Source organism: Anoplophora glabripennis, unplaced genomic scaffold, assembly GCF_000390285.2.
Source record: "Anoplophora glabripennis isolate ALB-LARVAE unplaced genomic scaffold, Agla_2.0 scaffold287, whole genome shotgun sequence".
Classification (NCBI taxonomy): domain Eukaryota; kingdom Metazoa; phylum Arthropoda; class Insecta; order Coleoptera; family Cerambycidae; genus Anoplophora; species Anoplophora glabripennis.
In genome coordinates this window covers 506334-518632 of record NW_019416441.1, presented here as the reverse complement: position 1 = coordinate 518632, position 12299 = coordinate 506334, and the positions used below count along the sequence as shown (strand labels likewise).

At 32.7% G+C, this 12299-nt stretch overlaps 1 protein-coding gene across 1 annotated transcript; it reads left to right on the top strand.

Annotated features, from left to right (window-relative positions):
- LOC108905145 (protein transport protein Sec61 subunit alpha) lies at nt 1–7146 on the top strand. The gene is made up of 5 exons (XM_018707923.1): nt 1–149; nt 307–374; nt 562–627; nt 687–897; nt 5665–7146. Exons 1-5 carry the CDS (start codon nt 143–145, stop codon nt 6741–6743), a joined length of 1431 nt encoding a protein of 476 aa, XP_018563439.1. The 5' UTR covers nt 1–142; the 3' UTR covers nt 6744–7146.
- The last annotated feature ends 5153 nt before the right edge of the window (nt 7147–12299 follow it).

Genomic DNA, 12299 nt, shown 5'->3' with positions numbered 1-12299 from the left:
CGTGGAAGCCAAAATTTCACTCTGAAAGTACCGTAACTTCAAAACTTGGGCAGAGAGGACTGACGTGACACCTCTCGAAAGGACTGTCCTAATAAAATTAACTGTGATTTTGTAGTGGATAAGTTACAAGGGACCCATCAGGATGGGCAGTAAGTACTTTTATAATTATGCCTGTGTAAAACGTTTGATTTAGAAATTATAACCTACACGATTTGGGCATTTTATGTTTGTGGTTTTTGTGGCCATGCTCCAATCCCTGTTTTAACACGTATGGATTTGGTTTCTGACGTATTATTTTTGTTTCAGTAAAATTCCTAGAGGTTATTAAGCCTTTTTGCAGTATTCTGCCAGAAATAGGAAAACCAGATCGAAAGGTATGCAACGTTTCCATCTGTCGAGATTTCGTGAAGTTGTGTCTTAGACGAACTCTAAATTTGCTTGAAATATGTTTACAAAGCATTTTACAGTTACTTTTTCGAAAAGTTTTACGAAAACCAAATATTTTTCATTCATATTTTGAAACAGCTGTTTCTGGTACATGTGGCATGTTTCTTGTTACAGATCCAGTTCAAGGAGAAAGTATTATGGACTGCCATCACTCTATTTATTTTCTTAGTATGTTGTCAGGTAAGAAACGTGTTATTATTGAATTACATTGACTGGTTCTAATTTCTTGTATTTTGTAGATACCGCTGTTCGGTATAATGAGTTCAGATTCTGCAGATCCCTTCTATTGGATCCGTGTGATTCTCGCTTCGAACAGGGGTACGCTCATGGAATTAGGTATCTCACCCATAGTGACGTCGGGATTGATCATGCAACTGCTTGCCGGTGCGAAGATTATCGAAGTTGGTGACACTCCCAAAGATCGAGCTCTTTTCAACGGTGCCCAGAAATGTAAGTACAGTTATTCTTAGCGGCAGACGCAATATGTATGGCAATAAACTTATATACTTATATTTATTAAATCAAAATCAGGAAAATTTGTCTTAATGGTTATTGTATTACTTTTATGTTATTAGTGTTTCCGTTTCCAAATTTAAGGACATTTTCTTATATAAACATTTACCCTTGAAGCTTTCATTTTTTGAAATTAAGGTTAATTTCTTAATGTATTATTAAAGTCCATTATTGAAATAATTATTATACGCTGATATAATATTAGGATTCAGTTAAATTCGTTTTACAAAAATGTGTTCCAAGAACTTCATATTGCATGTTTTTGGTGAATTCTGGAGCCTTCTTAAATAAATTTTAATTTATTTTTCACTTAGGCGACATAGCTTGTTTATTAGTAGGAAACGAAAGGGGAAAACAACGTCATATCACTCTAGGGCGAAATAAGCGGACCTCAATATTATCGCCCGCATTTTGACCTTATTTTGTACCCTTCTTTTCTGCAAGGGTAGATTAGAATGTGCCTTGTATAAATGAAGCAGACAAATTAATGTACAAAGTTTATTAACCTTAATATTTGATATAGAACAACAATTTGCTTTAAATTAATAACAAAAATCATTTACAACTGTCTTTAAAAAGGAGGGTACAATTTGAGATGAAACCTTTAACAGTAACATCAGGAAAACTACCCGAATTTTCTTTGCCATCGAATAAATGTTCATTTTCCCTCAATCAATTCAGAAAAATTGTCGTCACTAGTTCTTTCTACTCCTGCTATTAAACGAGATACTTTGTTCTTGGACGTTATGCTATCTTCTACATATCCTGATGCTACAGTATCACTCTTCCATTTTCCTATGTGCAATCCTGGACGGTATGCTACCGAAAGTATTTTTGCCTTCTGGTTGTCAGAAAAAACCGCCGGTCTTTAATTTCTTTCGGTTGCAAAGGCATACTGTTGATACTATTGGAGAGCGTGCATTTCATTTTCTTCCACAATAGTAAAAGATTTTGGTACTTTAGTTTTTGTATCGTTTATTTTTACTACAACAATGATTCCTTTGTCATCTATATCATCTATCGAGAGCTTTACCAACTCATCTCTTCTTAATCCTCCAAAAACTACTAGAACAACCGACAATAACAAAAACCTATTAAGCACATGCAATAATATACCCAATGACTTCCTATATTACCTTTTCCAAAATATATGTATGACTTGATGTTTCTCTAATAGATTTCAAAATATCCTCTCTTTTCAATATCTTACATATATACTTTCTATATTTGCTTCAAATAAGGCTCTAATCGATGATATTTATAAGAAATATAAATTGTCAAAAATTATAAATATTTCTTTAGTGATAAAAGGTAAATATCCCATTAATATAGTTTAACTCTAAGTTTCAAAATGCTTATATTCTTTATCATAAAGAATTTAGATTTCATAATTATTCCTGTATCTCCCTTGATACATAAGTAACTATTATCTCGATGAGTTCGAAATTCTGACACAAATTTACACAACTTCTTTTTTTTTTTTTGTAGTCTGCACATAAAAGGAATAATAAAGAAATCCACTTTTAACATCACGGAAAGTAAATCATTAAAAATTTAAATTTATTTCTTAATTTTTAAAGTGGATCGGATGTCAACAAAATTCATAGTGAAAAAGTTTATTGAATTTTTTTTAATTAAACAAATTTAAAAAAAATGTTATATTTTTTCTTGCCTTTCACATTGTTTTTCTATAAATTATGAAATTCATGAATATTATCGTTTTGTTGCTTTTATTCAAGTTTTAAATTTTACTGTGCTTATTTTTCAATAGAAATAATTGAATTATGTACTCTAAATATTTTTATCACTACAGTAAACAGCTACCGATGTTGCTCGGTATAGAACAGATTATGAAATATATCTTTATCTACATTTTATTATTGAATACGTACAGATACGGACAATAAAAAGTTTCCTATCTAAAGTTCTTATGGTCCTTTGTAAAACATTGTTTTTTTGGTTTTGTTCTTTAAATCTTTTGAGAGGTTTTAAGTCGTTTTCATTCTTGTAACTAGTTTACACAAATTTGAAGAATAATTGCAACCGAGATGATGACTTTAGACGTACCGTGAATGAGAAATAAACTTAGGAAGCTAGGAAATAAATCATTATATTTTTATTTCAAAACTTGATTATCTAAAGCCGATATCCAAGTTTAGTAGTTTTATTAACTAAATTTTGATTTTTATTTTATAAAATTGTGTGAAAATAAAATGTCATTAGTTAGGAGAAAAAATGCAATAATTTTTATATCGAATAAACTGTAGGACATAGTGAAGTTGATATTTTATGCCCTGTGGTGTTTGAGAGGTTTTGGTTATTAATCCAAAAGTTTCTTGTATACACAGGAAGATAAATCCGAGAGTCCCGTGCCGACATAGCTATTAGTGATTATCATAATAACATTTATTATCTAGTCACTAAACTCTATCCTCGGCTCCGTTTACTCTTGAACAGTTTTATAGTTGGTCTAACCTTAGGGTGGAATTTGTTCTATTTGTTCTGGTGAAATAGGGAGTGGAATGTATGAAAATTGTACTTGTAAACTATAACTTTCTCAATATTGCCAATTTTAAACTTCCTATGATTTTTTTCGCCTATATTTAAAAAATTGTATTAGGATTTTTTTTCCCGAAACAAAACATTATTTTGCACCCCTTCGTTTGACCGACTATAAATATTTTTTAATTATTGAAAATTAAAAGGTTAAAAAATAATATCAGATACTACTTGAAATGAATGCAAAGATCTTTCAAAATATTTAGAAAATAAAATTAGACAGATATGTGGCGAAATTATTAGACAAGAAATAAGAAAGAAGAAAAGTAACAAAAGGGTTGAAAGATGAAAGTTGGTTAATTGAAATGGAGAGAAATTTAGTTATTTAATGTTGTTACATTATTTTATTTGTTCTTTTGCTTGTAAATATTTTCAATGAATGTGAAAATTTTAGTGGCAGACCTATTCGTACAGTAAATTTTTAAAATCAACCAGGTAAAAAAAATTTGCTGGAGAATTGAATAGATTTATAAAAAACTAAAAGTAACAGGAAAAGCTTGTCTAACTTTAACTGTGATTAAGTTAATGGTATGCAAAAGTAAAGAGAAACTAAATAGTTTTTAATTCAGATCACGAGCACTATTAAGAAAAAACCATTCAAATTATTAACTTTGGATAAAAACATGAAGAATATATTTTTTAAAAAGTTCATCTTTACTTTTGGCTTAAAATAATTTGTTCTATGACCTGGTGGATTTTCCGCCTTGAAACCATCGTGAATGTGTATTCTATTGGAATAATAAATTAAAATCAGGAAATTTTAGTAAGTTTGGATAATATGAAATTTGCAATAATTCAATAACAATGGTCCAATTTGAGTTTTTTATTATTCTCTGCTGTGTTAGAAAAATATTTGCGAAATTTTACGATTGTATTAAATATCATTGCAATAGGCATACATTTTTTTAGATGTAATGGGGAAAATTAGATCTCTTTTCAATTCAATATGAAATTGTATTATTTACCTTTCTATTAGTTTCAGTTATGATTGTTCATTGATCTTCAGGGAAGAAGAAAATCTTTCCTGAGTCGAAACTAGTAAGAGAGATAATAAACAATTTTGTACTGAATTACTTTGTGAGTGTTGCGAGAAACAACTACTTGGAGGGCTATATGCCCCTACCGGCATTGAATTATACTCGCAACACCTAGTGCAACAGTTAGGGTCGTTCGTCAGTTTAACCCACCAGGCACAGACCAGTTTCGGACTTATTAGTCCTCGTCAGTGTGTCATAGGTGAGAAAACCGACGAACGAACCAGCTGTTTTGTGTCGCATCATCACGACATTTATACTGAATCTATCTAACCTTTCGCAAATCAATATTAAAAAGGATTTTTGTGGCGTTACATACAAAAAAAATTATAAAATTAATTATAGAAACAATAAATTGAAATATTGAATATGATCTTTATTTAGGGTCAATTCAAAATTAAAAAAATAAGACCAATTTAGTTTTCAATATATTTTTTGTGTGTACCAACTTTTGGTGGTGGTGGTGGTATTATACAGGGTGTTTCAATTAAAATTTCCCACTTGAATAATATCGGAATTAAAAAAAATCAAAAAAATCTTGAGACACGTCGATTTTTTTTTCAACACGTGATGGCGTAAGTTTTGATGTCTTGGAAGCTACCCCTTCGGCAGGGGTAGACTTTTTCTCACTTACAGTTGAAATTTTATGCAACACGACCGAACTCACTTGAGGAGTTTTGTCGGCGAATTGTTAAAGAATGTCATTAGATAACATCCGAAATGCTTCGAAATATTTGTTTGGAAGAGGAGCAGATTTTATTATTGTATGGAAGCAGAAGGAAACTAATTTGAACATAAAATAAAATAACATTCCTTCATTCATTAATATTTTCTCTTATTCTGTAAGTGATGATTTTATTGTCATTCCAATTTGTCCAAAGTCGTACCCTTTTTAAGGGTAGCTTCTAAGGTACCAAAACTTACGCCATCATGAAAATTGACGTAACTCAGGTTATTTTTGTTTATTTTTTAATCCGATATTTTCCATGTGGGAAGCTTTAATTGGCTCATCCTGTATATTATTATTATTTAATTTCCCATTTTTTGCACAGTGGCACACACTGTATACAATAGCAATGTCGCCTATATTTCACCGTGCTTTCCTTTCCAGTGTTTGGCATGGTAATCACTGTGGGACAAGCCATCGTCTACGTAATGACCGGAATGTACGGGGATCCCGCGGAAATCGGCGCCGGAGTGTGCCTTCTGATCATCATCCAACTATTCGTTGCCGGCCTGATCGTCCTCCTCCTCGACGAGCTCCTCCAGAAAGGCTACGGCCTCGGTTCCGGCATCTCCCTCTTCATCGCCACCAACATCTGCGAGACCATCATCTGGAAAGCCTTCTCCCCAGCCACCGTCAACACCGGCAGGGGAACCGAATTCGAGGGCGCCGTCATCGCCCTATTCCACTTGCTCACCACCAGACAGGACAAGATCCGCGGGCTCCGCGAGGCCTTCTACCGTCAGAACCTTCCCAACCTCATGAATCTGCTGGCCACCGTTTTCGTTTTTGCCATCGTGATATACTTCCAAGGGTTCAGGGTGGACCTGCCGATAAAGAGCGCTAGGTATCGCGGTCAGTATTCTAGCTATCCTATCAAGTTGTTTTATACGTCGAATATCCCGATTATCCTGCAGTCGGCGTTAGTGTCGAACTTGTACGTCATCTCGCAGATGCTGGCCGTTAAGTTCCAAGGCAATTTTCTTATAAATCTGCTGGGCGTGTGGGCTGACGTTGGCGGGGGAGGTCCGGCTAGGTCCTACCCGATAGGGGGGTTGTGTTACTACCTTTCGCCTCCGGAAAGCGTCAGTCACATATTGGAGGATCCGGTCCATGCCGTTTTATACATCGTTTTCATGTTGGGGTCCTGCGCCTTCTTCTCGAAGACCTGGATAGAAGTGTCGGGCAGCTCGGCAAAGGACGTCGCCAAACAGCTCAAGGAACAACAGATGGTGATGAGGGGGCACCGGGACCATTCCATGATCCACGAGCTCAACCGTTACATTCCGACGGCGGCGGCTTTCGGGGGGCTCTGCATCGGAGCGTTGTCCGTGTTGGCGGATTTCATGGGGGCGATCGGTTCCGGTACTGGTATCCTGTTGGCCGTCACAATTATTTACCAGTACTTCGAGATCTTCGTCAAGGAACAAAGCGAGATGGGCGGCATGGGGGCCCTCTTGTTCTAATTAGTTTTTTGTAGGTGGAGATATCTTTGAGCTGCGGCTCGACTGATATTGTGATTTTGTTAGGTGGATAGTGACTATTGGGGTCGTTTATTTTTTTTAGTCGTTTGTACCTTGGTGCCGCAATAGTGGCTATTTATCCGTAACATGTTTGTCACTTTGTATAAAGTGCAGGTCTTTTGTATGAAAAACGTTTGGAAAAAGCCAGGAATATATTTTTCATTGTATATTTACATACACATTTGCGTTTTCGGACGGTTAGAGATATTTATATGCCGCGCGGATGTCCATACTCTATTCTATTTTTTACGTTGTCATTCACCATCATTCAGTACGGTTGTGTATTGGTCATTTATTTGTTGTTAGATGTAATTTATTTAAGTAAGTACAGATAATGATTTCCGGATGTGTTGTGTTTTATTTTTCATAATGTGACGGTTGATCGACCGTCGACTCCTGTTTTGGGAGTAGTATCCTCTTACGTACACGCTTCAGCTAAAATAATCGAAATTATTGCCCCAGAGCATAAAAATTATGACAAAATAAAATTACCCAGTATGTCAGCTGTAAGAGTCAGTTACTTTTACGCGTTTAACTTGTAATCGACAGTTTTGCAGATCGTAATTGCTGATTTTAGTGAGTACTAAATCACTTTTATCGATAAAATCATTAAACTATTAAAATATTAACAAGATATTAAATTTATAAAATGATATTTACAAATTCAACTTCATTATCGGTCACATACATCAGAACAGTACAGACACCGAGCATAAAAATTATATGATGTAATAAAATTGCCCAGTATGGCAGCTGTAAGAGTTAATAATTTTTATGCATTTGACTTGCAATTGACAGTATTATGGATCATAACCACTAATTTTTGAGATGAAAGTATGATTTAAATAAAAAATAAAATTGAAAAAAAATCAATTTCTAATAGTTTACAGATTTAAAGAAAGAAGAAAGAAATAACATAGTTCAAAAGTAATAAAAAATTCCCTGATTTTTCCAGGTTTTCCCTGACAAAAAAAAATCCAGGTCACTTGTAGTTCATTTTTGCATATTAATTAGTGTTTATGCATTAAATTTTTTCTCGACAACTCCATAATTTTTTTATACCTAAAAAACCTCTAAATAATAAAGGTTTCAAAACCACAAATAGTTTTCTCTTTCCAGAACCCAGGGCCGGCTTTCACAAAATTTCCAGTTGCAAACATCAAATTCCCCGACTCGTGGATATTTTTAAAATTCTCTGACTATTCCCTGTTTTTTATGAAGAATAACAAATTCCCTGACTTCCCGGTTTTCCCGGCCACTACGAACCCTGAATAACTACAATTTGCGTTTTATATTTAAAACAAATTTTTTCAAGGTTTTGCTCTTTCGAATTTCATTTATTGTACAATATGTTTAACTTTTTTGCTTAATTAAAAATTTAATTGGAACATAAATGCATTTTATACATATTTACCATGCATTCTGAATTTTAAGACATGAAATGCTTTTTCAGTTCAATCGCCTTATTTTGACACAAAATCTGTGAGGTTTTACTTACAGTGAATATTACACTGAGGTAATAAAAAATACATATGTGATTCCTGTTAAATGAAGCAGTAAAAATTAATTCGTAGCAGCCTAAGAACCAAATCATCAGGGCAGGTCTAGAAGTTCTGATAGCCGATTCGCCCCCACAGAGCTTTGCCCGAGAATAACGAGACTAGGTCAAAGGTTCCTAGCTAAGACTATTTTAAGGAAGTGCAATGTAAGCTAGCAGCCATCCGATACATAGGTAGGCTAGGCGCTACGGCATAGCAAACTTTAATTCCTCATACTTTAAATAAAGTGAAATTTGGGTTAGTTTCTTCTAATGTGGAAAATGATAACACAAAGTATGTCCTTTTAGATTCAAATAGTAAGAATCAGAAATACTTGATAACACGAATGAGGCATTTTTAAATTTCTTAAGATTTCTAATGTATGCACCAAAATGTCAAACTCCAGTTATAATTCATGTAAACTTATCGAGTGGAAATACTTTAGCCTTGATAGTATTTACTACTTTATCTTATCTTACGATTATGTAAGACAAATAATTAATGATTGGTGATTGAAAATAACTTATTCAATACTCAGAATAAATGATAAATAATAATAAATAACAAATAAGTATTTATATCAATATTCTGTGTATCTACGTGGATTTATCACAGTTCCTTGGGGTAAAATTCTCAAAATAAGATGTCACTATCTGACATAGTACCTAGGTAGATAGTTATACGTTTGACAACTTTGGCACCTCTACATGGGACTCGAGGATATTTAATTATAATTTATAAACAATAATTAAACATCCTTGCATGGGACTAAAGAACGTGGCAAAATGCTCACATTTGATTAAATGTATATACGGCTTAATGCACATGTAACCGAGTGCACGTATGACTGAATTCACACGTGGCTAAGCGTCCATATGACTAAATGCACATATGGTTAAATAAGCACGCTGCTGTACATTTAAATCCAAATTATTTAAATCGGTATAAAGTTTTTTCAATTTTCATACAGGGTGATTAAGTCCTTATTGAGAAATAAATACACTGTTCCCGTGTAGTTGTGTGTTCATAGTAAATTTATTATTTTTACTGCATTTGCATTTTTCCTTGCATTAAATCATTAGATATGTAGATAGTAATCAATGATAAAAGTAAAAGGCAAGCTTGGTGGAATATGTAATAGAGTTATTTTTACATCTAGAACATAAAATGGTACTCACTTTGTAAACTGAAAATTTAACGAAAATGACTTTTGATAAGTTTTCGAAAACAAAATTTCGTGTCTTCAAAATCGTGTTAGCTACGTAAATTCAATCCTAAGTTTATCTGCAGATCATCAGTCATCATCTATGAGATTGAAGAGATATTTTTAGAAATATGTTTATATGAAAATTTGTTTATTTTTTAAAATACTGTCATATATTCTCGGGTGCGTGACTTTTAAATTCTGACCCTATACTCTATACATCAACACATTTTATTTCATATGCACTTTGGTGTGTACACTATTGTATATTTAATTATTACTTTATTTCGAATTTAATTTAAAATAAATATGTTCATTAGTAGATATCATATCGCACCATTCTGTTGATTTTGTAGTAGAAAAATTCCTTATAACATGGTTATAATTTTAAATAAATGTAGGTACAACTGACCAAAGGGTATAAGGGTTCTTTCTGCATTTGTAAACGGAATTAGAAATCTTTCATTTATCTTTAGTATTAGACATTAACATAAGCGAAGTTATCACGCAAATATTGTTTATAAGGCTGGCGTTTTTATGCGCAATTTTCAATGAATTTTTTGTCCAATTGTTTAAAAAATCTAAGCAAATTTGAAACGATATCTCTTCACTGTACTGCTCGTACAAGTTTTCTTCAGGGTGGGAGACAAATGACAACACATTTTAAGTAAGGAAAAAAAGCATATTTTTTTATTTTACGTTTCCTGAACTTTACACGACTGTTGAACATACAGATAAACACGTACGGTATTATAAACATAGCCACACCCAATAGAATGCTTTTGGAATACTATTTACACATGATTTAATAAGAATTATTGAGTAGTTTTATAAATCAATTGGACAAAACAGGACAGGTACATGACATGTTCTGATGTTTTATATTATCGGTCATCTTTTCATGCCGAAAAATTGAAGGAATCCTTCGTATTTCAAAATTTCTATAGTTTGGATACTGTCGAAGAGAGGGCGATAGTCACAGTTATCGTTCTAACGTATTTTTTGCCGGACCAGAGTCGGACTAACTTCAATATGTTTGAGTTGTATTTGCGCCGATTTTAGATAATATAAAAGAATGCGATGGCAATGCTTGTTTAAATGGCAATATTAAGCTTTACACCTAAATTAATCGTATTAATAAAACTGTTATTCCGAGTTCTTACGAATACTGTTAAATAGTAGTAAGTACGTTAAAAAATTACAATTCTGACAACTAATAATAGTAAAGTCTGATAGTAAAAAGAACTATAAACACAAATAAATTATGGTACTTAATACACATATTTTGATGATAGTCCAGATAATATAATCGGTCAGAAAATTACTAGAGAAGAAAGAATTAGGCAAATGCCATTCGGTATTTATCAGACTGTCTAAACTAAAATGGAGCGTGATAAGATAATTAAAATTTCCTACACAGCAGCAGTTTTTTTAGAAGCGGGAGTCAGTGCCTCCCTAAGATTTCTTTAAGATATTTTGCACAATTTGATTTTTGTGTGTTTTACTAGTTTTTAGATCCAATATAATTTTAGAAACCATAATCCTGAATACCAAATTTTGTATGTAATAATTACTGTTGCTTGTTGAAGAGTGACTTCATGATTTATTATACATTTTTCTTGAGAAGCAAGCCAAATAAGTTCCCCTAAGATTTCTTAAAAATATTTTTTACAATTTAATTTTTCTGATCGTATGTCTTATTAGTTTTTAAATCAAATGTTTATAATTAGCCCCTGTTTAAAAAGTGATTGATTTATGTAGATACTTTATAATTTACAACACATTTTAAAGCAATTGATTCGTGCTCGCATCGTCACGATGAAATAGGTACGGTGGAATACGGAAAGTGCAGGTGCCACAGATACAACTCGCCGGCATGCCTCCAATAAAGTGTTTTTAGATGTGTTAAAACAAATGGCATGTTTTTATGACAGAATACTTATTATTAATGTAGGTCAAGGAGCTCACATATTTGTTAAATAAATAATATAAATAAATTTTAAATTGTGGCAACTGGAGGCAAATACGCTGTGAACAAATGAAATGATGACTTACTAATTAAAAATATTTTGTAAATATGTCTTATTTGATTATACCAGTTAGATTTTGTTTACAGTTATTTTTGGTTTTACTATAACTGTGTTTAATTATATGCCTAATTAATAACGATTGTATAGCATCAGTATTTCGTACTTTTTTGTGTGATATTTCTGTATAATTATTACAACAGAAAAATATCACATTTTTAGTAGAACGGTGTAATAGTTCGGTGAAACTCAAAACTTGCCACCTGCGGACTATGAATTTCGACTTTAGGAATGCAATTTGACCACAAAAGTGAAATGTCAGAAAAAAGTTGGTAGCGATTTTTAATTATAGCAGCCAATAAAAGGGTTTCGCCGTAAACATCGTAGCGGTCTGTTAGTACAAGCGAGATGGGTTCAGGCTTGCAAACACGCAGGGGACCGAGAAGGATATATTATTCGATTTAATAAATAAAAATAAATAAAATAAATTTTTAATAAAAATAAATATAAGCAAACATATATTTTATTCAAACAACATTCAGTATAACTAAACTAAACATTATACACTGAAATAAAAAATATGAAAATTTTGCCGCTTCTAGCGTGTGTATTTTTTTCTAAACATTGTTTATTTTAGCATGACGGCCTAATAAAGCTTTTTATTTTCGTGGCATTCCAAAAAACGCGGCGGCAGATTAACGAGCGTGCGTTGTATACTAATATTGCTTAA

Excerpts from the sequence above, each read along its gene's own strand:
- LOC108905145 (XM_018707923.1), top strand. Across the intron at positions 375-561 it reads TAGGAAAACCAGATCGAAAG|ATCCAGTTCAAGGAGAAAGT; the intron begins GTATGCAACGTT and ends TTCTTGTTACAG. Across the intron at positions 898-5,664 it reads TTTCAACGGTGCCCAGAAAT|TGTTTGGCATGGTAATCACT; the intron begins GTAAGTACAGTT and ends TTTCCTTTCCAG.